At 46.6% G+C, this 16435-nt stretch overlaps 1 protein-coding gene across 1 annotated transcript in view; it reads right to left on the reverse strand.

The window, feature by feature from the left end:
* LOC144499224 (metabotropic glutamate receptor 8-like) overlaps positions 1–16435 on the reverse strand; it is a 472228-nt gene that overhangs the window by 116607 nt on the left and 339186 nt on the right. The window contains exons 7-8 of the mRNA XM_078221343.1: positions 9416–9555; positions 5866–6801 (exon numbers count right to left, since the gene is read on the reverse strand). Coding sequence (XP_078077469.1) covers positions 5866–6801; positions 9416–9555 — 1076 coding nt within the window. The remainder of the gene's footprint in view (positions 1–5865; positions 6802–9415; positions 9556–16435) is intronic.

The following is a 16435-nucleotide window of genomic DNA, read 5'->3' on the forward strand; positions in this document are numbered from 1 at the left end:
TGTGACTCACTGAATGGACTGGCACACAGAGGCAGGATAGACTGGGACTTTTTTCCCTGGAACATAGGAGGCTTAGGGGTGACCTTATAGAGGTCTATAAAACAATGAAGGCATGGATTGGCTAGATAGTCAACATCTTTTCCCAAAGGTAGAGGAGTCTAAAACTAGAAGGCATAGGTTTAAGGTGAGAGGGGAAGATACAAAAGGGTCGAGAGGAGCAATTTTTTTCACACAGAGAGTGGTGAGTGTCTAGAAAAAGCTTCCAGAGGTTGTAGTAAAGGCGGGTACAATTTTGTCTTTTAAAAAGCATTTAGACAGTTACATGGGTAAGATGTGTATACAGGGATATGGGCCAAACGCGGGCAATTGGGACCAGCTTAGTGGTTAAAAAAATGGGCGGCATGGACAAGTTGGGCCGAAGGGCCTATTTCCAAGCTGTGAACCTTTATGACTCTATGACTATGACTTCTAGTTCCTGTGTTGCTAAATGAGCCAGAGCAGTTCAGACTGGGATCAACATAAATACAGGGTGGGCAGTGATGCTTGCTTAACAAATTCTACTTTACCACTGTTGCCATGAGACAGTAACAAGCGATTTAATATCAAGGACCACCAAGGCACAAACAGTCATCTCATGCAGCGGAAGACTGCCAAAAGGAAAGAACATCAAAGACTAACTTTGGCTGCTTGATGTCATAACTGTTACACTAATGTAACTATGCAACATTGGCAACATGCTGCACGCTTTAAAGTGCAAATTCAAGAGACTGAAGAGTGAAAACAAAGGTGCTGGTAATATCTCCATCATTTGCTCCCAGCAACTATCTTTTGTTTAGCTGGGCCATTGGTGGAAGGTAAAAGTGAGAAATTGATTAAAGTAAGAAATGAGAACTAGAACATTAATTATTTTAAATGCATTCAGACATCTCGCCTCAAGGGTTAAGTGATAAGATCTTGAGGAAAGCTTGGCCATCTGTAGCTGAGCAAGAGCCAAATAATTTAACCAAAGTCCATAAATTCCACCGAGGCTAAGTGAAGAACCTGTAGAGATGATCCTACTCGAACAGTTCAATCGCAAGACGACATACTGTTAGGATCCCGTTAGGGATAACATGGCAGAGAGGGGGCTCCAAATATTCAGACGTCGCACTTGAGGCCCTGCAGCAGAAGGTGGGCAGGAGCAAAGAGGTCCTCTTCCCACCGGAGCCCTGGAGAACCCCCGGACAGTCAATTGGAGGGGAATGGGAGCAGATATTCACAGTGATCAATGTGAACAGCTGTTGCTGGATTCGAATGCAATGCTGCAAGAGGTTTAACGGGCAGATCTGAGTTTTCAAGTTCAAATGCTTAGAATGGAAATATTGGCCTTATACACCGTTCAATTCACCACACCTCCTCGAACAACTGACCAACATTATCAAACACAACTCCATTTTTGTATCAGGCCTGGCTCTTTTGATAGAACTCTCACCTCCCAAGTCATCGGGTTGTGGGCTTAAATATCATTCCAGAGATTTGAGCACAAATATCAAGGCCGGCGCGCAGTACAGAACTGAGGGAGCGCTGCATTGTCAGAGGTGCCATCTTTTAGTTAAGTTGTAAAACCAAAGCCTTGCTCCCGAAGATAAAAGATCCCATGGCACTCTTTCAAAGAAGACCAGGACAGTTATCTCTGGTGCCCTGGCCAATTGTTATCCCCCAAACTCTGTTTCTCTTTCCACAGATGCTGCCAGACCGACTGAGTGTTTTCCAGCATTTTCTGTTTTTATTTCAGATCTCCAGCGTCTGCAGTATTTTGTTTCTGTTATGGTAACACTCAGAGTTAATTTACTGGTGCAGTGATGATCACACACATTTGACCGCGTGTACTCTCTCCCCTTGGGCAGGATTCTCCAATCTCCTTTGTTCCCGCCACTGTTGCCAGTGAGAATGGAGAATTTGGCGCTCAGCCAAAACTGCATTCATGGCTGCGGCACCGGAAAATCCCAGTGGCACCGGAGAATCCCTGCTGCACTGGAAAATCCCAGCGGCACCGGAGAATCCCAGCGCAGACAAGGTCAGAGGTTTCTGGTGCTTGGGTCTACATTCCCTCTACATTCCAATCCTTGATCCCATGCCTTTAACCAGTTGTACATTTTCTCTCTGTGTCTTGAAATTTCTAACATGATCCCAGTGACTGACTGAGTATAAAATTTCACTAAATTGACATTTCTGGCAAGGGTGTCAGTTTGATCAAACGACTTTCATGGAAAATAGGTTATCTGGCCAATATCACATTGTGCCTTGTGGGAACTTGCTGTGTGCAAAATGGCTGCCGCAATTCCAACATTAAAATGGTGAATACACTTCAAAGTATTTTGGCTATAAAGTGCTTTGGGATGTTCTGAACTTGTGAAAGGTGATATCCAGGGTTTTCTTTCTCACAGGCACAATTTTACCCTCAAACGCTTAGCACCACTGCACTCCACCCCACCCCTTGTGCCTTTCTTGTCACAGCTCCCAAGAACCAGGGCTTGCTCAGGCAGTGTTGCAAGAGTGTGAAGGCTTAGAGGAGTGGAACACTGATTATGGAGAAACAATGTCACTAACTCAGACACTGGTATTGCATGGACTTTATAGGGTAGCACCATGGTGGGATCTGCTTGCTGTGAGCCATCAGTCACAAGTGGCCTGCAGCCAGAGCAGGAGCAAAGGATAGTGCAGGTGCCAGACTCCTGGAGGATAAGATTGGGCACAAGTTCTGCTGCATATGCTTTAGATGAGAACTTGGATGGGGCAGAAAAACACTGAAGAGCACACACAGAATTGCTTGGTGGCATTGGCAGGTCTGCCAGAAAGCCTAATGTCACTCCCAAGGAGCATGGATCCAACTTGACACGGGGTTTTACACAGAGTTTACCACCCATCCTTTCCAGAGCGGAAGTGGTGGCCACAACTCCAGCAAAACAATTGTGAACCTGACCATTATATAGGGTGGGATATTACAACCTTGCTCAGGCGAGACAGGAAATTCCCACCCGAGGTCAATGGAGATTTCTGTTGTCAGACCCTCGCCCGCTCCGGTTCCGTGCCAGGCAAGGTGGTAGAGTTCTGGCCATAGTGTCTGATAACCAATCTCTCAGCTTCTATTTCAGCACTAGCTGAAGCAACTCAAAGTCTGAGTGATACATGGAGGCTCAGACAAGAGTCATGAAATCTCAGCTACTTACCTTACAACCTCAGACTGCTGCCATCAAGACTACAGTACCAGTACTCTTAGTTTATGTATTTGTTCTTGGAATGGAGATGAGAATTCATCTCCTATCTCTAATTTAAAGTTTATTTATTAGTGGCACAAGTAGGCTTATATTAACACTGCAATGAAGTTATTGTGAAAATCCCCTAGTCTCCGGCGCCTGTTTGTGTACACCGAGGGGGAATTTAGCATGGCCAATGCACCCAACCAGCACATCTTTCGGACTGTGGGAGGAAACCGGAGCAACCCAGAGGAAACACATGCAGACATGGGGAGAACATGCAGACTCCGCATAGACAGTGACCCAAGCCGGGAATCGAACCCGGGTCCCTGGTGCTGTGAGGCAGCAGTGCTAACCACTGGGCCACCATACCACCCCAGAAGATAGTGATGGTGAGTCAAGTTCTTGAACCGCTGCAGACCATGTGGTGTAGGTACACCCACAATGCAGTTAGGGAGAGAGTTCCAGGATTTTGACCCTGCAACAGTGAAGGAACAGGCAGGTGTATAAGTGCCCAATAGTTAAAAAACTGACTGTGCGTTACATACATTTAGCTAATAGGAAGATCAATCACTCAAATTTGCTTCATGTATGTCATTTTTAAAAGCTCATTAATGGTTTGTGGGTGTCACTGGCTAGGTCAGCATTTATTGCCCATCCTGATTTGCCCTTGAGAAGGTGGTGGTGAGCTGCCTTCTTGAACCGTTGCATTCCCTGAGGTGTAGGTACTCCCACAGTGCTGTTAGGGTGGGAATCCAGGGTTTTGACCCAGCAACAGTGAAGGAACAGTGATATATTTCCAAGTCAGGATGGTGAGTGGCTTGGAGGTTTCCCTCCAAGCCATCCAGGTATCTGCTGACCTTGTCCTTCTAGATGGTCATGGTCGTGGGTTTGGAAGGTGCTGTCTGAGGAATCCTGGAGAATTCAAGCAGTGCATCTTGTACACACAAGATGGTACACACTGCTGTCACTATTCATTGGTGGTGATGGGTTTGAGTGTTTGTGGGAAGGGTAGCAATCAAGCAGGCTGCTTTGTCCTGGATGGCATTGAACTTCTTGAGTGCTGTTGGAGCTCATCTCATCCAGTCAAGTGAAGAATATTTCATGCCAGTTTAGTTGTGTTGGCAATTTTTGGTTTTCTTGCTCCTTAATCAATGGATGGAATTCTCCCCAAAAAATTCTGAGTGCCAAATTTGCATTAAAACCAGAGTAACTCCTGCTGCTTTTTCCAGTGGGATTTTCAAAATGAATCTCCCACACGCTGTGCACGGCAGAGTGCCCTAGTGGGATTCCCGCTGAAAAGATGGGGGTAGGGCCTATTCCCACTGGAGAGGCTGGCAGCTTGGCGTTGAGCGGGCCACTGTGCATGGGCTGATCTGTCTTGGGAGGGGGGAGGGGTGGTGGGACCGGAGACTTCATTATTGGGCTCACTAATCAGATGTAAATGGTAATTTTAAAAATCTATTCAGCTCCGTACCAAAAATTAAATTATTTAAATTACCATTTACAATGCCGGAAATCCAGCAGCCGGAGATGCATGGAGGTCATGGCGCCCAACGACAAGCCCATGACATCGCCTCTGCTAACGTCACCCGGCCCACTGCGCTACTCTAGCAGTGCGTGGGCTGGGAGAATCGCTCTCAATATCCTGGAAGTTCAGGCCCCATTATGCAGGTGAGCAAATCATCTGCTCTGCAGTTTGTGTGGTGCTGAGGGAATGCTGCATTGTCAGAGATTCTGGGCGGGATTTTCCAGCCGTGCTCGCCACAAAACCAGAATATCCCACCCAGGGTCAATGGACTTTTCCTTGGTTCAGCCTCCCCTCCCGCCTCCCCCCCCCCCCCCCCCGGCCCTGCCACCATCCGCTACGATTCCTGTGGCAGGCTGGATGGGAAAGTTCCCCCCATTATATTTTGGATGAGACAATAAACAAAAGTCCTGGTCAGCTGATAGGCAATATTCAAATAAGAGCAGAGAGTTCTCCAATGTCCCGGAACAACATTCCTCCCCCTCATTAAAAACTGACCATTTGGTTGTTCATCCTTCTCTCTGGCTTTAGATCACCTGCTCAAAGATGCCTTCATATGACTCAGCATTCAAATTTTATCTGATAACACTCAACTGAATCGTCTTTTGTTAAAGGTGCCACATAAATGCAGGTTGTTGCTGAATGTACAGGCTGTTGTGTTTACCTAAATGAGAAGTAGGACTGCACCACAAAATCTAAGACCTTCCTCTGGTTATTGGTTACTTTGGGAGATCCTGGAAACAGGTTAAGGGCCATAAAAATAGCAAGTCCTGTTCCTTTGTCAATTGGTTTGGTTTCTTTGACCATTTTAGAACCAGACAGCCATCTTAAGCCAGGAACCTAATACATAAAACCTTTTTTAAGCTTAATTGGGATATATTGTGGTTATAATAAAAATGCATAATTGAAACAACCAGAACAGTGATTAGACATTTCATGGAGAATTAAAAAAAGACAAATGGCTGATCTTTGTTTATCATGGTTCATCTGGATAATGAGAGACCAAGATAGATTTATGAAGGTGGATTTACACAAACACTAAATGGTACACATTGGTACTTATGGCATCGTGGATGACTATCAAAATATGAAAACACTTACCCTTTCTGCGGACTGGGCTGTGCCAAAAAATATTGGAATAAAAGCTAACCAAATTATGCAGGTGGTGTACATGGTAAATCCAATAGGTTTGGCTTCGTTGAAGGTCTCTGGAACCCCTCTCGTTTTAATTGCATACACAGTGCATGTGACCATCAGCAGAATGCTGTATCCCAGGGAACAGATGAGAGAAAGGTCAGAAATGTCACATTTCAGAATGCCCCTGGCATTTTCTGGATCAACAGTTCGCTGCTCCCCATAGTCTACAATAGTGTGCGGAGGATCGACAGCAAACCAGATAAAGACTCCCAGGAGCTGCAGAGAAATTAGGCTAAAAGTGATTGCCAGCTGGGAAGCTGGGCTGATAAATCTCGGTGCAGAGACAGACGTCTTACCTTGTTCAAATATTCTGTGAATTCTGTTAGTCTTTGTAAGCAATGCTGCATAGCTAATGCACATGCCCAGTCCTAAGAATATGCGTCGGAAAGAGCAAAGAACGGTGTCAGGAGTGGCAATCATTAAGAAGGTTACAGCATAGCACAAGAATATTCCAGTCAGCAAAACATAGCTTAACTCTCGGCCAGACGCCCTTACGATTGGTGTATCATTATGACGAATAAAGGTGGTAATAACAAATGTGGTGGCTATAATCCCAAGCATAGCTATGAAGACAGGTACTATAGCCCAAGGAGAATGCCATTCTAGTTTGATTATGGGGATCAACTGGCAGTCTGTGCCATTCGCATTTGGTTTCCTGTTAAAAGGACACATTTGACAAGTTGTCTCATCGATTTGGTACTGGTAGCCTTCACAGCGCTCGCAATGCCAACAGCAGGGCACGCCCTTCACGGTTTTCTTTCTCTCGCCAGACTTACATGGCAGGCTGCAGACTGACTGTGGAATGGCACGGTCTCCTCCGCCCCACTGCATGTCCTTCACCTAAGGAGAGGTAAAAGAGTGAGACCTCCACAGATAACGACATAACCGGCCATGTCAGAATTTCAGCAACATTTGGACAAACATTCGACTCTTGAAAATAAGCTTTTTGTGTAATCCGTAACAGATTCATAACAGAAAAAAATGCTTCAGTGTAAAGTTGTGGCATCAAATGATGCATTTAAAAACCATAGGCGGCACAAGTGGTTAGCACTGTTGCCTCACAGCGCCAGGGACCTGGGTTCAATTCCAGCCTCGAGTAACTGTCTGCACGTTCTCCCCGTGTCTGCATGGGTTTTCTCCGAGTGCTCCAGTTTCCTCCCACAGTCCAAAGATGTGAAGGGTAGGTGAATTAGCCATGGTAAATGTGTGGAACTACAGGGATATGGCAGGGGAGAGGCCCTGGGTCAGATGCTCAGCCAGAGAGTCAGTGCTAACTCGATGGGCTGAATGGCCTCTTCTGCACTGTAGGGATTCTGTGACTTAAGTTTTAAAACTGTTATTTTCTCATTGTGTTGGCTTGTCTGCTCTTTTCCCCGTTTCTAATTGTATTAATATGCACATCCATCACTCATCTTTTAATCCTGCAGCAGGATACAAGCTCAAACATTCCCAAGACAATGACTAATTCAACCCCTTTGCTGACAATAGGTTTGATGATGGAATGTCATGAAGTGTAGTGGTTACGTTACTGGAGTAGTAATCAAGAGAGCACAAGTTAAAATCCCAACATGGCTATTTGCAAATTTGAATTCAATTCTAAAATGTCTGAAAACGAAAAGACAGGAACATAAGAATATAAGAAATAGGAGCAGGAGTTGGCCATTCAGCCCTTGTGCTGTTCCCCTATTCAATCGGCTCATGGGCGATCTGATTGTGGCTGTAACTATTTTCCTGCCTATCCCACATAACCCTTGACTACATTGTTGATCAAGAGTCTGCCTAACTCAGCATGGGATATATTCAACGACCCAGCCTCCACTGCTCTCTGAGGTCAAGGATTCCAAAGATTGATGACCCTCTAAGAGAAGTTCCTCCACATCTCCACCTTACATAGAGGGGTGGCAGGGTGGCACAGTGGTTAGCACTGCTGCCTCACAGTGCCAGGGACCTGGGTTCAATTCCGGCCTCGGGTCACTGTCTATGTGGAGTTTGCACATTCTCCCTGTGTCTGTGTGGGTTTCCTCCGGGTGCTCTGGTTTCTCCCACAGTCCAAAGATGTGCGGGTTAGGTTATTGGCCATGCTAAATTGACCGCAGTGTCAGGGGGATTAGCAGGGTAAATATGTGGGGTTATGGGAATAGGGCCTGGGTGGGATTGTGGTCGGTGCAGACTCAATGGGTCGAATGGCCTCTTTCTGTACTGTAGGGATTCTATGAAGATCCCTCATTCTGAAACTCTTCCCCTGGTTCTTACTTATCTCCCTCACTACCCTGATCACCTGCATTCCTCAGCAGCACCATCAGGGCGATTGGGTCAGCAACATGGAGAGCCTACCCAGCATCCTTCATTGGATGGTGGGCACACAGACGGCCAATTAGGAGGCCACCTGTGTTACACTGCTAAAGGCCGGAATTCTCCAGCCTCCCATCACTGGGTCTCTCGGCAGTGAGAGACGGCACACTGTTCACTAGCAGTGGTATCTTCTGGTCCCATTGCTGTCAATGGGATTTCCCACTGTAGCTACCCCACGCTGCTGGGAAACCCATGACAGGGGTATGCTGCTGGCGGGACCAGATAATCCACCACTCATGAACAGCCAGAGATTTCCAGCCCATGGGTCCTGCTGCCAGCAAATGCAGCAAGTAACGGCAAATGTGACATCAAACAGTTGAACCGATGGAGAAAATCGGCTGGTTCACTTTATGGAAGGGGACCTGCCATCTCCAGATCTGATCCCAGTCTTCTATCCAAGTAATTGAATCTTAACTACCCTCTCAAATGGCCTAGCATGCCCCTCAGTTACCACCATTTTTTCGGACACCAAGGGATAAATGTCAGCCTTTCCAGTAATACCCGCATCCCAGGAATCAATTTGAAAAATTAAGGCATGACTCAGTTGGGATGTTCGAAACCTCAAAATGAGTTGTTTTAAATTAATTTTAAAGAAACTTCCTGAGCGGCTTAAAGAAGTGATAGAGGACAGAAAATTACAGCACAGAAATTGGTGATAATAGCAATAAGAGAATTTTCTTTGTGCATAGACATCATTAGTGTCTCAATGGGTCTCGTTACTTAGCCATTCATCCCTCCAACTGGCCATGAACAGCTCAGAGGCTGATAATGGCAGTAATATCCCCTACTCAACAAATTAAGTTATTGCTGTAATATGAATTCTTTATGAAAGGATCATCCAATGTTCCAAAAAGCAAACTTGTTATATCACAGTGAGCGCTGAAGCACAATTGGAACACATCAAGGAATGGATAAAGAACATTAGAGATATTTACTATCTGGCCAGACCTGATATAGCTCAGCGTTTATTGAATCTGATGCACAAGGCTCCCCATCCCCCACAAAAAAAAGTTTAGCTTCCTGCGAATTGAAAACTTTTCCAATATAAATTCAAACCCGCCCTGTTACTTTCGTTGTTAGCAAGGATAAAATTGCTGCTTACGTTCAAGTGAAGGGAATCAGTCCACTGTCCAATGACCTTATACTCATGAGAGGTCAGATTGGAAACCTGATATTGGTAGATGTCGTAGCGTCCTGGAGCATCTCCATTTTCATTATATGTCACAGGGGTTCCAGCACTTCCTGTGAGAACATTACAAAGGGCATGTGAAAACCATGAGTGAATGCAACTATCACATGCAGCAAGGAATACATCATTCAACATGAGAATGAATGGCAGGAGCCCCTGGGATTGTACCTGGCCCTTACAATTAAAACTTATCTAGAAAAAACATATTTTTGAACTCATTTTCAGTTAGCTGCAAGGGAAAAAGGCATACAATAGGGAATAAGTTTCATATACACACAAAGTCACACATACTACTTGAAGTACAAAGTGATATAAGGTGAATTTGCATCTTATCCAGTCTATGACTGATTTTTATTTTGTATTTCTGGGAGAAAATGTCAAAATAAAATAGCATGAAAGCAGCACACAGGTGCTGGTGAAGGAAGGTTGTGACAGCTGTGTTAAAACCTAGATTGGCTCCACTTTGAATTGCTTTATGTCAGAAATACAGTGAAACCGGGAGAATCTCTGATGTAGAGAAAGCGTTTTTGTCAATAATCCAAAATAACTTCAATGGCAGAATCAGCACAAAAATGTTACTGCACAGAGCTAAGTGGCACAAGTGGAGTTTTCCTTTCTCCCTTCGGTTCAAATTCAGCCTTGACTCAGAGAATTTGATTCTCCCGTTTGTCAGTTGTAAGCTGTGACTGAATTCAGGTTAAAACATCTCAATCCTGAATGGGCATGAGCCCGTATAGTGTCAAACCCTCAAGCATAGATCATCTCACTGCGAGAAGAGGCAAGGATAATTGTTCCAAAGGCTTTGCAAAACTGACATTGAAGATATATTTGTGAGATCAGAGTCAAAGGCACACCGTTGGGACAGAGTAATGGGAATTTTTTTTACTGATTTGGCCTTGTGGAATACTTGGCCCAGAAATAGTGGAGGTGTTATCAATCTCCATTGCTTAAAACAGTAACTTGTCAGAGGTACCGCACAGGTAGCAAAGTGAAAAAAAAAATCACACTCGGTGTACGCTAAACGTGGTCGGCCCTGAGTTCCACTTCTGTGCAATTGGGTGTAATATGGGTGGACAAAGGAAGTTCCTCATCAATGAATCCTAGAATTTCTTCAGTGCACAAGGAGGCCATTTGGCCCATCGAGTCTGTACCGACCACGATCCCACCCAAGCTCTATTCCTGTAACCTCATATTTACCCCTGACACTAGGGGCAATTTAGCATGGCCAATCAACCTAACCCACACATCTTTGGACTGTGGGAGGAAACCGGAGGATCCGGAGGGAACCCACGCAGACAAGGGGAGAACGTGCAAACTCCACACAGACAGTGTGGAGTTCCCTGAGGCTGGAATTGAACCCAGGTCCCTGGATGTTTCTAGTGTAGTTATGGGTCATTGATCGTTAATTGATTTGCAATTCTCCAACAATCGATCACAGTGAATTATCATAGAATCTCTACAGTGCAGAAAGTTCATTTGGCTCATCGAGTCTGCACCACCTTCCTCCCCGCCCCCCCCCCACCTCCTGCAATCCTGCACATTTACCATGGCTAATCCACCAAGCTGCACATCTTGGGACACTAAGGGGCAATTTAGCATGGTCAATCCACCTAACCTGCACATCTTTGGACAGTTAGGGAAAACTGGGTCTTGTTTTTTTTTTAAATTTTATCCAGCACAACTCGACAAGCTACAATGTGACAAAGCAACTTTACATCCTTTCCCTCAACCTCAAGCAGATGCTTATGTGACACTGCAAATGGCCTGGCTCCTCACCTTACCATGATGATGACCCTACTTCAGGAGTGAGTCATACTGGAGACAGGCAAGGCGTGAGTGAGTGGAATCTCTCTCCCGTCAAAACTCCACCTCCATGTGATCAGAAAAAGATCAGACCTGGGCTCTCCAAACTGCTAAAGCATTGCACTTCCCATCACTGGTTGACAGTGGCCAAAGAAACAGCAGGAAAATCGTTGCACTAACCCTCAGCCTAAAGGACAGCTTTGACTTCACCACTGCAGTGCCATCCTTGTCCTTGCTGTCAGTGAATTCCATGGCAGCTTTCGGGGGACTACAGGTTAAGTCAGCACCTCATTGTGTTTGTATCATTCATTCTACTGATTACAAGCTCCAATCCAGGTATATCCTGACATGTTGTTATGATGATATATATATAAAGGCACCAATCACTCATAAAGGATTGAGAAAACATGTTGAGGGGTTCATTAACTTTGTATGCAGGAGAACAGCAGGAGAGCTGTTATGCTGGGATCTCTGGAAGTGGCCGAGATGGATCATCCACTTGGCACTTCTGGCTGAAGATTGCAGCTAATGCTTCAGCCTTATCTTTTGCACAGTTGTGCGAGGCTCCTCCATCATTGAGGATGAGTTATTTAATTGTCCACCACCATTCACGGCTGGATGTGGCAGGACTGAAGTGCTTGGATCTGATCCATTGGTTGTGGATCACTTAGCTCTCTCTATTACTTGCTGGTTATGCTGCTTGGCACACAGGGAGTCCTGTTACGTAGCTTCATTAAGTTGACATCTTATTTTTAGGTATGCTTGGAGTTTCTCCTGTACTCTGCATTAAACCAAGGTTGATCCCCTGGCTTGGTGGTAATAGTAGAGTGGGGGATATGCCAGGTTACAGTTTGTGGTTGAGTACAATTCTGCTGCTGCTGATGGCCCACAGTGCCTCATGTGTGCCAATCTTTGAGTTGCTAGATCTGTTTGAAGACTATTCCATTTAGCACAGTGGTAGTGCCACACAACATGGCATGGTGGTGCAGTTGTTAGCACTGCTGCCTCACAGCGCCATGGATCCGAGTTCAATTCCAGCCTTGGGTGGCTGTCAATGTGGACTTTGCATGTTCTCCCCATGTCTGTGTGGGTTTCCTCTGGGTGTTCTGGCTTCCTCCTACACCCAAAGATGTGCGGGTTAGGTTGATTGGCCATGGTAAATTGCCCCTTAGTGTCAGGGACGCTAGCAGGGTAAATACGCGGGGTCACGGGATAGGGCTTGGGTGGGACTGCTGTCGGGGATCGCGTTAATGGCCTCACACTCCGACTTTACCACGTTTTCGCGCCCAATGGTAAAATAGGGCCCCAGCATTCGCAATAATTTACTTTGACCACAGCCAGCTTGTTTTCTCCAAAAAGGTGCTAATTCCCATTTGACTACAGAAATCGATGGGCTGAATGGCCTCCTACTGCACTGTAGAAATTCTATGATTCTATGAACACAATGGAGTATATATCCTCAATGTGAATACAGGACTTTGTCTCCACAAGGACTGTGCAGTGGTCACTCCTACATTTCAAGTTGAAAGGTCCTTCAGGTTATTGGTGACATTTACCAATCAATAAAGAACAAATCATTGGAGTTTATTCCTATGAAGACAAAAAGGAAGTGACGTAATACAAAAACGAAAGTGGAAAAGGGAAGAGGCTGTTCTTATCAATAAGTTGCAATTTGCAGTATTAAAATGCACGAGGCAAGGGTGGATGAGGCAAATGGTTAAAAAGAAAAATCTTTAAATCATTAGAATAATAGAATAGGCAGCAAGGTGGCACAGTGGTTAGCACTGCTGTTTCACAGGGCCAGGTACCCAGATTTGGTTCCTGGCTTAGGTAACTGTCTGTGTGTAGTCTGCACGTTCTTCCCATGTCTGCGTGGGTTTCCTCCGGGTGCTCTGGTTTCCTTCCACAGTCTGAAAGACGTGCTGGTTAGGTGCATTGACCATGCTAAATTCTCTCTGTGTACACGAAGAGGCACCGGAGCATGGCGACTAGGGAATTTTCACAGTAACTTCATTGCAGTGTCAATGTAAGCCTACTTATGACACTCATAAATAAACTTTAAACCTTACACTTTTAATATTGTCAAAAAATCAAATGTCAAAATGAGCCACGGTTAAAAACTTGTGAGATTATGTGAGAAAGTAATCTTTGCAGTAATACTTTCAAAATCATCCTGAATCTGTAACAAAATTATGTGGTGAATTATCTGGAATTAATAAAGAATTCTATAAATACAGGATGGAAATTTATGTGGCTCCATTAAAATCAGCTTAAACCATAAAATTCAGCTCACCAACTGTTCTGCTCAAGAAACACTAAACGCTCTGATCACACGTTTGTGCCGAATTGGTAGAAAGTTGGGCGGTGAAGCTGTTCGAAGGTGCAAGGACCGAGTATAAATCTTGGCGGTGTGTTTGTGAAGGGGAATCAATATTCAATCAGACTGCTGATGTGTCAGCTGGGAAAAGCTCGGAGTTTAAAAGGTCAAACTCCCTCGGAAAGCTGGTGCTCTAACTGGTGACGCGAGTAGCTCAGCATCCCATAGACAGATCGGCAACATTACACAGCAGGAGAGAGATGGAGTTCAGACAATTGGCAGCAAGAGGACAGTTACCTGGAGCAAAGTCTATTTTCTCTCTCAGGCAGTTGAAGTTGAAACTCTTTTGATGCGCGACAATCAAGCACGAGGTACAAGGCTTCAGCGATTGAAGGCTTTTATTGACAAACAACGGAACTATCTAAACACGAGTACACCATTCCAGACTGGAGGGGTCCCGCCTGAGCAGAGGGTCTTATACCTCTCCCCAGGAGGCGGGGCCGACCGGGATGTGCCATAACAGCATCCACCACAGGTATATTAATTCCACAGTGTAAACACCCTAACCCAACAACAACATTATAACAACCCCACAGTGTCAACACCCTAACCCAACAGTAACATTGGAATAACCCCACAGTGGTAACCAACGATGGTTCACCACATTCACCCCTCCTTTGAAAACAAAGGCCGGCGGGGTGCGAAAACAGATTACATATATACAAAAAAACTCTACAAGTCCAGACGGTCTGGAGGACCGCACCGTCGCTGTGATCTCCTCAACACCGGTTGTGACACCGGAGCAGGTGCTTGCGGTGGCGTTCTCTCCAAAACAGCGTCCGGCTGTCCCCTTGAGGACTCACGGGCCGGTTGACCCTGGTGAAGCGGTGGTGCAGGGGATCCCGGTACCTTCTGTGGTGGCGCCGATCTCCGAGTCTCAGGCAAGCTGTACATGGGAGTATAACTGTTATGCACTGGTCCCGGTGCTGACCGCGCCACGTCCGGGGAAGAAAGAAGTGATAGGGGATTCGTGACAGGGGGTATGGGAGCGACAGGAGTTGCTACGTCCCCTGCGGGCGCCAGGTCTCGAATCGAGACCGTGTCCTCTCACCCGTCAGGATATGCCACATAGGCATACTGAGGGTTGGCGTGGAGGAGTTGGACCGGTTCGACCAAGGGGTCGGACTTGCGGGCCCTCACATGTCGCCGCAGAAGGACGGGTCCTGGGTACGTCAACCAGGCTGGTAAGGAGATCCTCGAGGACGACTTCCGAGGGAATGAGAACATCCTCTCGTGGGGAGTAGCATTGGTTGCCGTACACAGGAGGGAGCGAATGGAATGAAGCGCATTTGGAAGGACCTCCTGCCAACGGGAGACTGGAAGGCCCCTGGACTTCAGCGCCAATAGGACAGCCTTCCAGACTGTAGCATTCTCTCTCTCCACCTGTCCGTTACCCCTAGGGTTGTAGCTCGTGGTTCTACTAGAGGCAATCCCGTATGAGAGCAGGAATTGCCTCAAGTCGTTACTCATGAACGACGAGCCCCTGTCGCTATGTATGTAGCAGGGGTACCCGAACAGGGTAAAAAGATCACAGAATGCCTTAATCACTGTGGCAGTCGACGTGTCCGCACAGGGAACAACAAACGGGAACCGGGAGTATTCATCTATGATATTGAGAAAGTACACATTCCGGTCCGTTGAGGGAAGGGGGCCCTTAAAATCCACACTCAGCCTCTCGAAGGGGCGAGTGGCCTTGACCAATTGTGCCCGGTCAGGTCGATAAAAGTGCGGTTTGCATTCCGCGCAAATCCGACAGCTTCTCGTTACTGACCTGACATCCTCCACCGAGTAGGGCAGGTTGCGGGCTTTTATGAAGTGGTAGAGCCGAGTGACCCCAGGATGGCACAGGTCATTATGGAGGGCGTTCAAGCGGTCCTCCTGCATGATAGCGCATGTTCCGCGCGAGAGGGCATCCGAGGGCTCATTGAGTTTCCCTGGACGATACATAATATCGTAATTATAGGTGGAGAGCTCGATTCTCCACCGCAAGATCTTATCATTCTTGATCTTGCCCCTCTGCGTATTACTGAACATAAACGCCACGGATCGTTGATCCGTGATCAGGGTGAACCGCTTCCCCGCCAGGTAATGGCGCCAGTGTCTGATGGCCTCCACAATAGCCTGAGCCTCCTTCTCCACCGCTGAATGCCGAATTTCGGGACCTTGAAGGGTGCGGGAAAAAAACGCGACGGGCCTGCCTGCCTGGTTCAGTGTGGCGGCCAGGGCGAAATCAGATGCATCACTTTCCACCTGAAAAGGGATGGATTCATCCACCGCGTGCATCGTGGCTTTCGCAATGTCGCTTTTCAAAGCCTTGAAGGCCAATTGGGCCTCCGGCGTGAGTGGGAAAGTCGTGGACTTGATGAGCGGACAAGCTTTGTCCGCGTAGTTGGGGACCCACTGCGCATAATAAGAAAAGAAGCCGAGGCATCTCCTCAGTGCTTTTGCGCTAGCGGGCAAGGGAAGTTCAGTAAGGGGGCGCATACGGTCTGGATCAGGGCCGATGACCCCGTTTTCCACCACATATCCCAGGATAGCTAACCTGCGCGTACGGAATACACACTTCTCCCTGTTATAGGTCAGATTCAGGCGAGACGCAGTGCGCAGAAAGTTCTGGAGGTTTGTGTCATGGTCCTGCTGGTCATGGCCGCAGATGGTGACGTTATCCAGGTACGGGAAGGTAGCCCGCAACCCGTTCTGGTCCACCATTCGGTCCATAGCACGCTGGAAGACCGAGACCCCATTGGTGACAC

The sequence above is a fragment of the Mustelus asterias genome, chromosome 9, assembly GCF_964213995.1.
Source record: "Mustelus asterias chromosome 9, sMusAst1.hap1.1, whole genome shotgun sequence".
NCBI lineage: Eukaryota > Metazoa > Chordata > Chondrichthyes > Carcharhiniformes > Triakidae > Mustelus > Mustelus asterias.